General features: G+C 36.3%; 1 protein-coding gene across 1 annotated transcript; it reads left to right on the top strand.

Moving 5' to 3' along the window:
• The first annotated feature begins 3,431 nt into the window (after positions 1–3,431).
• Positions 3,432–15,704, top strand: LOC149061770 (uncharacterized). The gene is made up of 3 exons (XM_089217225.1): positions 3,432–3,790; positions 3,913–4,068; positions 15,514–15,704. The coding sequence occupies exons 1-3, from the start codon at positions 3,628–3,630 to the stop codon at positions 15,693–15,695; spliced, it is 501 nt and encodes a 166-aa protein (XP_089073351.1). The 5' UTR covers positions 3,432–3,627; the 3' UTR covers positions 15,696–15,704.
• The last annotated feature ends 274 nt before the right edge of the window (positions 15,705–15,978 follow it).

The raw sequence follows: 15,978 nt of genomic DNA, 5'->3' as shown, positions 1-15,978 counted from the left end.
TGTATTTATTATAATTTTATAATAGAGTAATAATTTGTTCATTTCTGATAAAAAAAAAAACAATTTAATTTGATTAATAAGATATTTAAAACCTGGAACAGTAAAATACATACTAATTGATTTCGTTTATCGCCTAGATTAAGATTATCAACTGAAAATCTAGCAAAATACATGATAGTTAATTTTTTTAAACTGTTTTTAATTTAATTTTATGCCTAGTTTAAGCTAATTTTTGTTCATGACTTTAAAAAGAAAAAATATACATATATTATATATATTTACTTTTTTTATTGTTTTTATAAAAAAACTGTATGCTTTTTGTTATTAATTGTGCTTTAAAAATCCTATCCCTAGTAACATTTAAAAATTAATAAGTATAGTCGTTTAAAAACATATAGCTTATAGATATCTGTCTAGTAACCTACCATATTTAAAATAATCTATACTTTAGAAAAAAATAATATTGTTTGATATTCCGTAACATAAAAAAATTTGAGAAACACTGATCTAAAGCCGCGATTCCCAAGTTTCCATCTCATGGGACGGGGCCCATTCATGGGCCGCGAGAAATGTGATACTGGGTCGCAGACGCTGGTCGATGTCAAGGGTAAGAAAATTTTAATCGGAAGTAACATAGAGATTTTTATATGATTTTATACACGTCTATATTTCTATCATTTTATTTGTACGTATTTATATGTTATAACAGTATATCAGGTAACCGAGTCTTAATTTTTCTTTATATATATTATTGGCCGCCAAACCAAAAATTTTGGAAACCACTGATCTACAGAAAAACAGCATGTGCTATAGCCTATAGGTACATTTTTTTTTTCGCGTTAGCACCACTAAACGTGTACCTACTGGTTTCACATACCTTCGTTCCCGTAAAGTATCATTCATTGGAATACGAATAACATACTACAGTAATAATATTATTGTGTATATGATACGCTGAAAAGGAAGGTAGACTGCGCCGAGCATCGCCATAGGTACCAACCCTCACAACAACAGATGTACACAATAACTGGTGCCGTTTCAAGGTCTTCTTGGACTGACCATAGACGTTACGGTAAATTACCTGGCATCTTAACGAAATGGTCTTAAATTCGACAATGTTGTAGGTATGTCAAGGCCAACGTACAAGGGTGTTTACAAGTGATGACGACGATATTATATTAGCCATAGATTCCATCTGTTCGTTCCTCCGGCAATATTGTTTATCGTTTCTATACATCGATTTCCTCGTATACAGTTTATACTTATTGACCTTATACCAAAATTCTTATTTGGCAACAGGTGTTTTTTTGTTTAATTTGGAAAAAATGTATGAATTAAGACCCAGTATAAGAATTAATAATTAAACATTTAATATGAAAAGTATCCGATGGAATTAGTAGCCAGTAGACTTTATATAAACCTTAAACGTATGTGAATAAGCATTGTTTCTATAGCGTTGCTAATCCTCTTACGAGTCTTCCGTACGAATGAAGTGTAACGTCATGAAAAAGACAACATCACTTAAAAAATATGTCCACAAATGAGGTCTATAATACCTAATTATTGCAAAATGTTAATTATCATTTATTTTGGGCACAACTTATTTTAATTAATAAGTAATTTCTATAAAGAACAAAGAACATAATATAGAAGCTTATAAATTCAATCATAATTTCGAAATTAAAATCAGACTTCCAAAAGTATGTTTAATTTACTGCCGATTTTAGAAGTTTTAATATTTTATTTTTGTGATGTTTTGGCATATACTGCGAGTGCGTGAGTTGCATCCGGCGGCGGTTGCCCGGTGTGATATGACAGCGATCCTCGGAAGCAACACTCACTATCATTTACTACTCACACATAAACGAAATCGAAATGTTCATGTCATATGAATTGCCTAAATATTACTCCTTGAAACATGATAGGTTATAGAGTCTCTATAATTTAGTAATAATAATTATTAAATTGAAATTGATAAGGTTAACGTCGTTCGCGTCTTTATAATATATAAATAGAGTTTATAGATTTAATTTTGTTCAAAATAAATTTATGTAGTTAAACATTTTGATTAACAAACACTGTTAATTAATACAATTTTATTTAATGGGCCTAAAAGCTTAAAAAATTAATCAAGGTTCTTGATAGTATATTGTTACGATAGCTGCAGTTGAAAAATATTATAAATACAAATAATTTTTTTTCATAAGCATTTTAAGTTCAAATTTTGACGAAATTAGATTTTAAATAACTAAGAATAACGAGTTTAGTCATATTGGTGTAATTTAAATATATAATTCGCGAATAGTTTAAACTTCCAAAGTATATTATTATGCATAAATAATATGATAATATAGAAATAATATGATAATATCAGTATTTATTTTAATACTAAATGTTCTATAGGTACTTAGGCTATATAACTACTGATATCAACGTAAAGTAAATTGGATAAGAGTAATAATTATATACACAAAAAACATGTATAAAGAAATTAAATTTATTTTATTTTAATATTATATGCAAAATTACTAAAATTTTCTGGTGTCATTAATTTTTTGTTCATACAATTTTGTACAATATTTATGGAATTCACTTAATTTATATACTCATTTCTATTCATTTAATTTTCCGATGAATTTACAAGAATAATTATTTATTAAGGAATACAGTATTTAGAAGGGAATGTTTTCATAGGCAAAGACCGTGAGTGTTTCCATAGGCCCTGTACATGAATTTAAATTAGCTATCGTCCATCAGCAGCTCTGAATTACTAGTGTTTAGAATTAATGGTTATATATTATTGTGCATTATTTTTTTTTCTATATATATGACGGGTTGTTCTGCCTTTTCTAATATAAAAATTATATAGAGAGGAGATTAGGTACTTAAAGTTGAGTGTGCCTATATTCACTGAATTTTTATACCGGATAGATCACATGTCCCTAAAATCACTTATATTATAATATAATGGGAAAGATGTAATCTTTTGCCGAGAGCGATGTGCTCATATTTCTATGATAATACTATAATTGTTCGTAGACAGATGGGTAGTGATGTAACATGAATTTTATTAATTATTAACTCTTTTTCTACTATTTCTGATTGTATTTACAGCTATAAGTGGTCTTTTTGTTATGAGTAAATTGAATATTTTACGAGTAATATAAGTCAAATAGCATTGGGTGGCGGACAAACACAAAAACGGGGGCGCCATCTATTTTGGATTTTGTGACGAATTTGTGTCATAGTTATAATGCTGACACAGAAGCGCGCTAGTATCTAACATGGTGTATAGTGTTTTGTCTCGTTACAAAATGTTGAACTGAAAGTAGAAACTAGAAATACGAAATAGAAAATAATATTTGGTATATTTTATTATAATATGTAGGATTTGCTTAACATAATACTTAACCTACAGTATCGTGATTGTTAGACCATATTATTGATCATCACGCTATCTAATTTTTCGTGACGGTCGATAGGTTGGTAATCATTTTATTTTCTCGTGGGTACCCTCTATAAAGAAGTTTCACTTCAAGAATTTACTCTAATTTGTAATTACAATTATTATCCAACGTTTTTGATATACCTAATGACTGGATTAATATTTTTTCTCTACAGGGTTTTATGAACTGGATGCATTTACCAATTTCAGTATCTCGCTACAACATTACTTTGATCGAAGATATGGAAAAATATATTTTTGCAATAAGTGTTAATAGCGAAAATCCAATGAGAAATGGTATTGATAACCTTAAAGCCAGCAGTAGTGGAATGGTGTGGGAATCTTGTACGTAATTATTTAACTGCATTTGTTTTATAAGCTCTTTTCTGTAATAATAAAATTTTGTTATGTATACTAATTTATTTTATTGATATACATTTTGTACAAATCACTTTACGATTGATTAGTCAATGGCAATGTAAAGAACGTTTGGGTTAGTGTGATTGGTTCGACGTTTGTGGGTTTGAGCTGGAAAGTTTACTGTGATGACAAGACTGGTTTAATTGTTGGATATCACATATTTTACTGTCCCATAGTTGCCATAAATAATCCCCTTTGCAGAGGTAAGAGGTTTTTAATGAAAACTCAATATTCTTAAGTTTAAGCATTTAGTTAATATTGTATTACATACCTAGTCATATTTACAATAGTATTTTGTGAAATTTATGCAGTGGGGTCATACCTATTAGATCCTTCACGATTAAATAAAATAATCCCTAACCTGAAGCTACCTAACTTTTTTTACCTCACAATACACATTTTTGCTCAGATTGTGTAATTTTTTATTTTAGTTTTCTGATCATTCATTAATATTATCATAATCACGCGAAAACTCATTGATATATATCTTAGGAAAAAATATGAATGTTTCATATAAAAATAGTTGATCCAACTTATAAGAAACCGAAGCTTCAAATATGATGATTTATCTTCATTGAACAAATTGATTATTGGAAATATCATATATAATATTATATAATAAAATAACGGGAATAAACGATCATTACATGTTTTGCGCCGGAATAGTTCTTACAAGTATATTGGCAGTGGACTATTCCGACTCGCGTAGATTTTGAGAAAGGTGACCTTGCTAATTTACTAACAACAACTCATTCTTTTAGGCGCTTGGCGCAATAGTACATATAATGATACACGATTAACAATAATATAACAATACAATGGAATTATTGCAATAAAAATATGTATGGGCGCCCAGAGCTTACTAAACAATAATTAATAGTTAAATAATATAACATGAAATAGAATCTGATCAATACGCTTCCAATGCGTGATCATACAAATACAAATAATACATATAAAAAAGATATATATCGCGAAGGCGATTAATAATACAAATAAAAGACACTGATAACAGTCGTCGTGTTAGCAGTTACTTATAATAATATGAAGGTGAAAACATCTGACCTGGCCGATGACACCCGTAGCTCCACATAACGTACTTCTCCGTTGGTTGATACCTTTAAATCCGGACAAATTAATCGGTGGGTTTGATATCTTCCAATATTACTATAATGATGTCCCCAACAGCCGAATCCCTTTCCGTGCAACTGAGACGATTTTAACAGCGCGCCGGGAGGGTTAAAGCGTAGATACGACAGGAACGGACGGGCACCATATACGTAGTCACGTGTATCGAATTGTGGCGACACAGCGTACAATAAATTATGTGAGTCCGCGATCTATGGCCTATCTCTTTCGTGCAACTGAGCCGATTAACAGTGCGCCGAAAAGAGGGTAAACAAATGTAGGTGCAACCGGAACAGACGGGCATTAGCCATATACGTAGTCACGTGGATCGTGGGTACAACAAAAAAACGGTCACCGGTATAACACGGACGACGGACCTTTTATACCGACGCACAACACCGGAGCGCTCGCCACACCGCCAGCAACAACGAACGCGGACGAGACGACCGAGACGGCGGCGACAAGTCCGCGGCGATTGCAGAGTGACCAATCGGATAGGAAGTGGCCAAATATGTTGCCCGGACTGTCGCTTGCGCCAAAACCCGCCAAAAAATGGTCGGTGTTCAAACATCCTCCCCCCGTGAGGCTCGGCATCACTGGACGTCGCTGGAATTTGAACATCGGAATATCAGATCCGCAATTGGACATTCGATTGGTGACATATGGTGGAATCAGACTGCGAGATCGACACCGGCCTCAGGTCAGGTGATACAGTATAATATAACATAGTGATTATAAAAAAAAAAAATACAAAGAAAACTTCAAAATAAAACAAAGGACATATGGTCCGCACAACTATGATTCAAAGAAGATTAAGAATTTGGTAAAAAGTAAAACAAACCTAGTTTACAAATTTGTAATTGAAGAACAAACACTGTGTTCCATTACCATAAATAATATACAATCGCGTACGCATAAAACAGTAGTACCGGTAAAATAAAACAATTAAATAATACAAAGAACGTACATACATACCAGAAGAATATAATTAGACATAGACAATAAAAAATATAATAATAATAATATTACGGTCGCTAAAAGGTATCCAGGGTGATTCAGTAAGCGCATATGAACTTAAAAATAAACTAAGTTAGTGACAGGTGATCGGTGCGGGGAATACGTTTGATTCGAGCTTACTCATCGACGGGTAAGGGTACTAACTTGACCACAGGCCGTGTTATCGAACCAGTGCTGGTCAATACGGTTGCGACACGTACGACATTATCAGTCCCGGGGGTGACTCCTGTGACCCGACCAAGCCGCCACATTAGTGGACAACTGTGGTTATCGATAACTACGACCATGTCGTTAACGTTTATATTATCAACCCTTTGGGTCCATTTTGATCGCTCTTGAAGGGTGGTCAAATATTCGCTGGACCATCGCCTCCAAAACGCCTGATGGCATTGATCGAGTAACTTCCACCTATCTCGAACATTTCGTTGTGCGTCATTAGTGGATCTCGGGGGGACGGCTAATAAAGGCTGACCTATCAAAAAATGTCCTGGTGTTAAACACTCTAGATCTCGAGGGTCTGTGGACGCGGGTGTTAACGGCCTAGAATTAAGTACTGCCTCTATGCGAGCTAGTACGGTCGTAAATTCCTCATATGTAAAAATATGAACCCCAATGACTCGTATTAGCAACCTTTTAGTTGAACGCACTGCAGCCTCCCAAAGGCCCCCGAAATGCGGGGCACCTGGCGGATTGAAGTGCCACTCACACATGGAGCGCGAATTTGCTATAGTGACCCGACCCTCCGGACTATTGACTAACGTGTGCAACTGTTTATTAGCCCCCACGAAATTTGTGCCGCAATCTGAATAAATGTCACTAGGTAGGCCCCGCCGGGCAACAAAGCGATCGAACGCAGACAAAAAAGCGTTTGTAGAAAGTTCAGTAACCACTTCTAAATGTACAGCCTTAACGGTAAAACAAACAAACACAGCTATATATATTTTAAATGTGCGTGATTTTCGAAGTTTAAGTTCACGCATTTGCAGTGGCCCGGCAAAGTCGATGCCTACACGGCTAAACGGCCTACATTGTTGAACGCGCGCAGCTGGTAAATCGGCCATTAACGGGTGGACAGGCCGAGCGTTCAAACGCACACACAAGGTACACCGGGACATGACCCCATGCAACACCGACCTAAGTGCAATTACCCAATAATATCGCGAGATCATAGCCGCCATCACTCGTGGTCCCGAATGACACGTTAATTTGTGCCACCTTTCACATAACAACCGGGCGAAATGCGATTCTTTGGCTAAGAGTACCGGGTGCTTACAGTCATATGTTAGTAGGGAATGGCTCAATCGACCTCCTACTCTTATTACCGAGTTGGCATCAATAAAAGGTGATAGTTTTGATAACGGTTTTGAAGATATACGAATATTACGCGACAGCTCATGTCGCAACAATGCAAAATGAACGCGTTGTGAATCTAATATAAGCGCGCGGGTTGCATCATCAAGTTCCGATTTACATAGATATTTCGGGTGGGCGGACTGCGGACCTACCCGTACGGCAACAACTAAGAAACCGGCGGACGCGCGCTACCACACGTACCATGCGATCAAACGACGAAAAGCGAGTACACCATTCGGCGCGCACGTCCTCGACAGTGGTAATACAGACTACAGGTCGGATTTCGGGTGACCCGTCAACAATGACTGACGGCGGCACTTGTTTCCATCCCGACACATCTGTATAAATTAACGGCGGCCCATTCCAATACAAAGTTAATCGCGCCAAGGCTGACGGCATAATACCCCGTGATGCGCAGTCGGCCGGGTTATCGCCCGAGTCTATGTGGTGCCACTGGCAAGATGGCATTAAGGTCTGTATCTGATGTATGCGGTTGGAGACATACGTTTTGAATGTCTCGTGGGGACTCGTCAACCACGACAACACTATATTCGAGTCAGACCACGCGTGGAGGCCGACTATATTCAACTGCGATGCGAGAACATCACGGATACGCCCTAGCCACCGGGATAATAGAACAGCCGCGTTTAATTCGAGGCGTGGCACTGTTAAGGGTTTAAGAGGTGCTAACTTGGTTTTCGTACCTAATAAAAAAATACAACTTTCCGGAGGGGCATCCATGATACGCGCATAAACAACAGCCGCATACCCGCGCTGCGACGCGTCACAAAGCCCTAACAAAATACATGGCGCATTATGACGTGATTGTATGTACCGCGGAACTCGAATGGCGCGCAATGACGATAAATCCGTGACAAAATCGAACCACTCCGAATGGATATCGGCGGGAAGCGGGGCATCCCAAGGTAACCTCATGTGCCATGTCCGCTGCATTATGGTTTTTGCCAAAAAGGTTGACGGCGCGAATATAAGCCTAGCGGATCAAATATTCGAGCGATTAGCGATAATATACCTCGTTTTGTATATACCGGGGCCGGTTCTAGGCGGAGCGCACAACAAAAACTGTCTGTATCAGGATGCCACTCAATACCTAACACCTTGGTACTACACACGTCGATCGTATCGAATGGCAACGGACCTGAACCTCTACTATCGGCAGGAATCACGTTTAGTATCGATGGCGTATTGGTCGCCCACTTTTTTAACTCTAAGCCGGATTTCTTAAGTACAGTGATTAAATTAGATTGCAATTCCAGTGCCTCATCAACTGAGTCTGCGCCCACACAAATATCGTCTACATACGTTTGGTGTTCTAACGCGTGACGTACGGACTCGAAGCCGCCGCAATCGTCGGACGCGATTGCACGTAACACGCGCAATGCGAGGAACGGCGCGCAGTTTACACCATAAGTGACTGTATGAAGTACGTAGTCCTGGAGTTTGTCATGTGGGGACTCTCTCCACAGTATATATTGATATTTTCTATATTCGGGTAAAACTAAAATTTGCCTATACATTTTTACGACATCGGCCGTAAAGGCATGACGATAAACGCGTCAGGATGTCAACGATGTCATTTTGTAGCTTCGGGCCGGGTAATAAATTACTATTTAATGATGGCCCACGAAAACCGGTTGCGGACGCGTCAAAAACGACTCGTAATTTCTTATCGCCGTCGTCGGGGCGATACACGGCATGATGCGGAATGTAATAGACTCCTGGCGATGTAGCGATCGACATGTGTCCTAACAACGTATATTCCCGCATAAAATCAATATATAGTTGTCGGAGTTTATGGTCACCCGATAGCTTGCGCTCTAATGATTCAAAACGACGTACGGCGACATCTCGTGAGCCGGCGAAAACGTCATCGGACACCGGTGCACGAAACGGTAACGGTACCGAGAATCGACCTGACGGAAGGCGTACGCTTTCGGCGCGGAAAATAGACTCGCAGCGCCCCTCGTCGGTGAAACATTCGGGCGCGGCTACCGGCTCCTCTACGTGCCAGAAGTTCTCCATCAACCCTTCAATAGATACTAAAGATACCGGCATTGAATGATAGATTGGCAAATCGATGTTGTTAACGGGGCCAATCAGAACCCACCCAAACACTGAACTGAACGCCGCAGGTAAATTTTCGTCGACTACCACTTTACGACCGTCCATTATTGACGGAAATACGTCCCCCCCTAGTAACAAGTCGATAGGAGAAGTAATGTCAAAAGACGGATCGGCCAATGCGAGATTCGCATATCGGCCTTTGACAGTTGATGGAAACGTATTGCGCGGCATATCACCCGTAATTGCCGGCAACACCCACGCATGTATATTCAATACGGGTTCGACCGCGAAACGAGGTTGTATGGAGAACTCGACGCGACCTTTCACATCTACAATGGGCACGCCACCTAAACCGGTTACCGGGGAAGTCCAACGATCGCATTTCAGACGTAAACGTTCCGTGCACGCGACTGTAATGGCGCTAATTTGCGAAGCAGAATCTAATAACGCGCGCATGGTGTGCCATGTACCCGTCCGGTCGCGTGTGTGCACTAAAGCGGTACCTAGTAATACTGCAGTAGACTTTGAAATCGGTGCCGCGGCCGACGCACATAATGGTGCGTCCGTGCGGAGGTTGGTATCAGCGCCGCGCGTATCGACCGATGATTTGTGAATGAGGTGGTGATGCTTACGGTTGCATTCGGTACATTTATATTTCGACTTACATTTATTGGCCCAATGATCAGCGCTCAGACATATGAAACACAATTTCTTTTCCCGTAGCCAACGAACACGATCGTCAACCGTCCACGATTTTATACGGTTGCACGAATCTAGTGCATGAGGTTCGGAGCAGCATAGACATACTTTACTTGGGCTAGTGGTAACGAATGAAGATTCCGTGTATAAAGACCCGGACTTGCGAATTCGATCTCCCCCCTTACGGGATTGAGTGACCTGGGAGGCATTTTTTGACTCAGACTTCGTCACCGTGTTGACCACATTTGACTTACGTGGCTGATCTCCGGCAATTTCTAACACTGCAACACGCGACTTGACAAACTCTAATAACTCACTCATTGAGGGGAAATCAGTTGAAGTCTTCGTTTCAAACAACTTACGGGTGTACAACGGAAGCCGGCGAAATGCAAGCGCGAATAAAATAAACGAACCTAAATTCGGGATATCTAGTGCGTCTAATAATGATACGCATTCGCTGAATACGCTCATAAAATGGCTCAACTCGGACAATGACTCCTGGGTATACGACGGGAAATCTAATAATTTATCTACCAAGGTTGTTGCGACCATTCTGGGACGGTTGAATCTATTCGCTAGTGTTGACCAAGCCAAATCGTAATTATCGGACGAAATTGGTATACTGCGTACCGCGTCCGCGGCCTTGCCGTGCAGACAACCGATTAGATAATACATTTTATCTATAGTAGTTAAGTTGGACCTACACTCGACCAATGCCTTAAACCTATCACGGAACGTAGGCCAATACCGAAAATCACCATCAAAGGTCGGTAATGGTATTTCCGGGAGGCGCGAAAACGAGCTGGGCGGACCACTAGAAGCACCTGGCTGACTAACTACCGGCTTATCATGCGACTGGGGGTTAATAAACGACATGTCAATAAGCTCGGCACCTTTCGGGGTCACCTTTAGGGCAATCGCCTTCGACTCAGTAATAAGTCCGCGAACCTCCGAAGGTAAATCAACAGCATAATTGTCACTTTCACCCAATCTAACTAACGAGTCTAGGACAGTGTCATCTTCAAGTTTAAACTGCATCCAAAGTGTGTCCAAATCGGTAACGGCCACCAAAAATTGTGAGGCTAAATCGGGCTCACTAACGACGCGTAATGCCATGCTATGAACCGACCTAATATTAGACACCGCGGTATTACGTTTTATCGTAGCGAACGATTTAATTCGTTTTACGCGGTCTATCTCTTGTTCGGCGACGGACATTATGATAGATAAAACTTCCCCGCGTCGAACTCAAAATAAAACCATGGCAGCTTAATTAGGTATACCTAATGCTATATCGTTATATGAAAGCACGCAATTGAAAACGCGACACACCGTGCACCTGTCACACACCGCTATAAAAAATACAGCTTTTAAAAACGCACAAAGCCCAGACTAAGCTTAACAAAATTTAAATTGGCACCAGCAATAATAAATATCAAAATCCACGCTACTGAACCCCCAGGGTCCCTAACCACGCTCTGCTACCAATGTTTTGCGCCGGAATAGTTCTTACAAGTATATTGGCAGTGGACTATTCCGACTCGCGTAGATTTTGAGAAAGGTGACCTTGCTAATTTACTAACAACAACTCATTCTTTTAGGCGCTTGGCGCAATAGTACATATAATGATACACGATTAACAATAATATAACAATACAATGGAATTATTGCAATAAAAATATGTATGGGCGCCCAGAGCTTACTAAACAATAATTAATAGTTAAATAATATAACATGAAATAGAATCTGATCAATACGCTTCCAATGCGTGATCATACAAATACAAATAATACATATAAAAAAGATATATATCGCGAAGGCGATTAATAATACAAATAAAAGACACTGATAACAGTCGTCGTGTTAGCAGTTACTTATAATAATATGAAGGTGAAAACATCTGACCTGGCCGATGACACCCGTAGCTCCACATAACGTACTTCTCCGTTGGTTGATACCTTTAAATCCGGACAAATTAATCGGTGGGTTTGATATCTTCCAATATTACTATAATGATGTCCCCAACAGCCGAATCCCTTTCCGTGCAACTGAGACGATTTTAACAGCGCGCCGGGAGGGTTAAAGCGTAGATACGACAGGAACGGACGGGCACCATATACGTAGTCACGTGTATCGAATTGTGGCGACACAGCGTACAATAAATTATGTGAGTCCGCGATCTATGGCCTATCTCTTTCGTGCAACTGAGCCGATTAACAGTGCGCCGAAAAGAGGGTAAACAAATGTAGGTGCAACCGGAACAGACGGGCATTAGCCATATACGTAGTCACGTGGATCGTGGGTACAACAAAAAAACGGTCACCGGTATAACACGGACGACGGACCTTTTATACCGACGCACAACACCGGAGCGCTCGCCACACCGCCAGCAACAACGAACGCGGACGAGACGACCGAGACGGCGGCGACAAGTCCGCGGCGATTGCAGAGTGACCAATCGGATAGGAAGTGGCCAAATATGTTGCCCGGACTGTCGCTTGCGCCAAAACCCGCCAAAAAATGGTCGGTGTTCAAACATTACATTTTAATCAAATTGAATCTAATATTATCCTTAATTATATTTAAAATATATGCCATTTGAGATACTTACCTGTTGATTATCATAATTAAATACCTATGATTGGCGTTTGATACATTAATTACATTTATTACAAAGTGATAATTTTTTTAACTTTATCTTTCATAAGTCAAATGTCAATATTTTGTTTGTTTAACTTAAACTTAATTTTTGTTAACATTTAATATGTTAATTTATATTTCTCTATGTCTCGTGGACTAAGATAATTGTGATTTGTAATGTGGGTTATTAAGTACGATATGCATAATATACAACAATATAATATATTAAATAACATTTAAAAAAAAATGCAATTTTTATAATGTTCATTAATAAAATCTTATAATAATGTTTCTAATATTATGACTTATCAGTTTAATAACCTATCGCTAAAAAAAAAAAATAATATATATAATAAGAAGTCCTGGTATATATTTTCGTATACCTATCCATGCTTTCAATGGCTAATTTCGCCTTATTTGTCACTATTTCCGATCTCATTTTGTGGATGAGTGTCCAAATAATCGGATAACTGTGGCCAACTAAATGATTAAATCTGTGAATCCATGATCCACATATATTATTCGTTCGGTGGTCACATTATTGTAGTTTTATGTACATTCCAAGTATTCGTAGGAAAAAGTTGACTTATTTTTTTTAAATTTCAATTTGGTACTAGTTTCTACTATTTGTAAGTGATTCATTTACGTAGATTGAGTCAAAGTAATTTAAAAGATTTCCTTTGGGAGAAATAATGTTTTAAGGTTAAAAATTCCTTCGAAAACAAGTTCAAGAGTAAGAAACCCAAGTCTATCCAATATTCCGCAAAAATTACTTAAATTGTCATTATTTATATTCATGTTGATTAACCCTAAATCTTGGATTTTTCTGTAAAAACTTTGGCACAAATGATAAATAGTCAGATTTGTATCAAAATTGTTTTAACGGCAGAAATTAAAGGTTTTTTAAGAAATCAAAATTTAAGTAATTTGGATCGGGAAATAATTCATGCTTTGCACGTTAGGTAGTTAAAATAAGTTTGAATATTTCTTTATAAATATACATTGTCTTGCGTTCAAGAAAATAATAACAGCAGTTATATATGAATCACTTTTTAGAACTCTGATTTCATAAAGTTGTAAGAAATATTTAAGGCCAAGGTTAAAATTACCATCGCAATATCAAGTCTTGGGCTTGTCGAAATTCCCAAGCTGTCACCTGTTGCAAACAATATAATTCTTTCACCAGTAATTGCATTAAAAGCATGAATATATAATATGGAAATAATAGAGGATTCTCAATAGGGGCATGCATTGTTTCTACTAATTAAAAAAAAAGGTTTGGTTTTGTTTTTTTTCAATATGGTATTATGGTATATGGATTTGGTAAAATCATTAAATTTTCCATATTTTTGGAATATATTGTGTATTTACATAATATTATGTATATTATAAAAAATCAGAATTGAAATTTATATATTACATTAAAAAAATTTGTTATTTTTCAACTGTAGGTATTTAAATGTAAAACCATAAAATCTTAGCTTGAGATAATAATTTAACATGGTTTATGTGGCAATGTTTTATATTAAAAATATAATAATAACTAATATTATAGGTAGGTAATTCAAATAAAAAAAGTTACTATTCAATATACATAACACATAAGTAATAATCAGCATAATATATTTATAAATAATATTTTTCAGTTTATTCAATACAGTTTCAATAAAAATAATCACAATTAAGCTGTATAATATATTATACATGTGAGCATTGAATAAAATTATTCAATCTGTGTTAAATTTAAATAAAAGGAAAAATAAATTTCAGTTGTTTCTCAATATTTTTATCTTGTGGTAGGTAAATTAACAGAAACGTGTAAATGCCTTTATTAGTTTATTAGTTGTGTTTGGCACTTATTGTATTAAAACTCATTATTTTAATATGCTTTATCAAAAGTATGGAGCTAAATTTTATTCCATTGTGATAAAAAATGTATGATAATGTATTATAATGATGGTAATTAGTAGCAAAAAAAAATATTATTATTAATTTTCTTGAATATGAATGTATCGGTCTCTATATTCAAAAGTTTCATGTACCTACCCGTGAATAATATTTTTAATTACTAACTAAAATTGTTATAATTTGTTTATCTAATATCTAATATAGTCTAAATGTGAGAGTAAAAAAAATGTAATTTCGAGAAATCTTCTACTACATTTTTAAGGTTTTTAACCATTTGAAAATATTTTTATCAACAATAATTTAAAACAAACTAATGAAAATCGAAATTTGCGAAAAATAAATATAAATAGTTCAAAACGAGTCAAAACGTTTAGAAATTGTTATTGAGTATAGAAAATGCACATTATATTACCTTAATAAATAATTATATAGGTTCTAGGTACACTAAAAATAACAATGGTTATTTTTATGAATTTCATTCATGATTTGCTTTCTTAATTTTGGATATATTTTTGATATAAACACATTAAGACGAATAACAAATCTTCACGTTATTGAATCTATGTTAGTATTTTAAAACTAATAATGTGTTAATATTCTTCACCCAATCAAATTATATTTTTTATATACGAACAATAAACATGTTTGGACTTGAAATACTGATTTGTAAACTATGCTGTATTTATGTAGGTACCTACCTACCCTTTAATTCCTATCAAGAACTACATTTCACATATGTTGTTTGTTGAATATTTTTCATTTTATTTTTATGTTGTAACTATTAAAAATACAGTTTAAATATGTTTTATTCATTGCAGAGCCTATGACAGTCAAGACAGTGAGTGAAGTTCATCAAAACGATTGCGAAGGTTCTGTATTAGTTTCAGATCTAAAGCCTTACACGGTATACTTAATAGCCATTGCAATTGTTACAAGCAATGGTGTAACAATACATTTTGATATTAACATCAACACATTAAGTGGTCCAATATTAAAATGAATATATTACATAAATAATTAAATACAAATATATTTATTTTTTAACTACTAGATATACCTTATGTTTGTAAGAATCCTATTATTATATTAGTGTTATTATTTATATTATGTGTAAGTCCTTAAAAAAAAATAAAGACTTAATTGAAAAGGAAATGTTGTAATCTTGGTTTCTTTATTAAAGTCTTCAAATTTGTTTAAATAATGTACCTACAAATGTATAAAATTACATTTTATTTTACAGTCTTTGGTTTAATTTTTAGGTGATTTTTGATGTTTTAGGGTTT

This window comes from Diuraphis noxia, unplaced genomic scaffold (genome assembly GCF_037042655.1).
Source record: "Diuraphis noxia isolate RWA-SAM2 unplaced genomic scaffold, SU_Dnox_SAM2 contig0001, whole genome shotgun sequence".
Classification (NCBI taxonomy): Eukaryota; Metazoa; Arthropoda; class Insecta; order Hemiptera; family Aphididae; genus Diuraphis; species Diuraphis noxia.
The sequence above is the reverse complement of the archived record's forward strand: the minus strand, read 5'-3'. Positions and strand labels throughout refer to the sequence as shown.

Excerpts from the sequence above, each read along its gene's own strand:
- LOC149061770 (XM_089217225.1), top strand. The coding sequence starts at position 3,628 with ATGAACTGGATGCATTTACCAATTTCAGTATCTCGCTACAACATTACT. Across the intron at positions 3,791-3,912 it reads TGGAATGGTGTGGGAATCTT|TCAATGGCAATGTAAAGAAC; the intron begins GTACGTAATTAT and ends ACGATTGATTAG. Across the intron at positions 4,069-15,513 it reads AAATAATCCCCTTTGCAGAG|AGCCTATGACAGTCAAGACA; the intron begins GTAAGAGGTTTT and ends TATTCATTGCAG.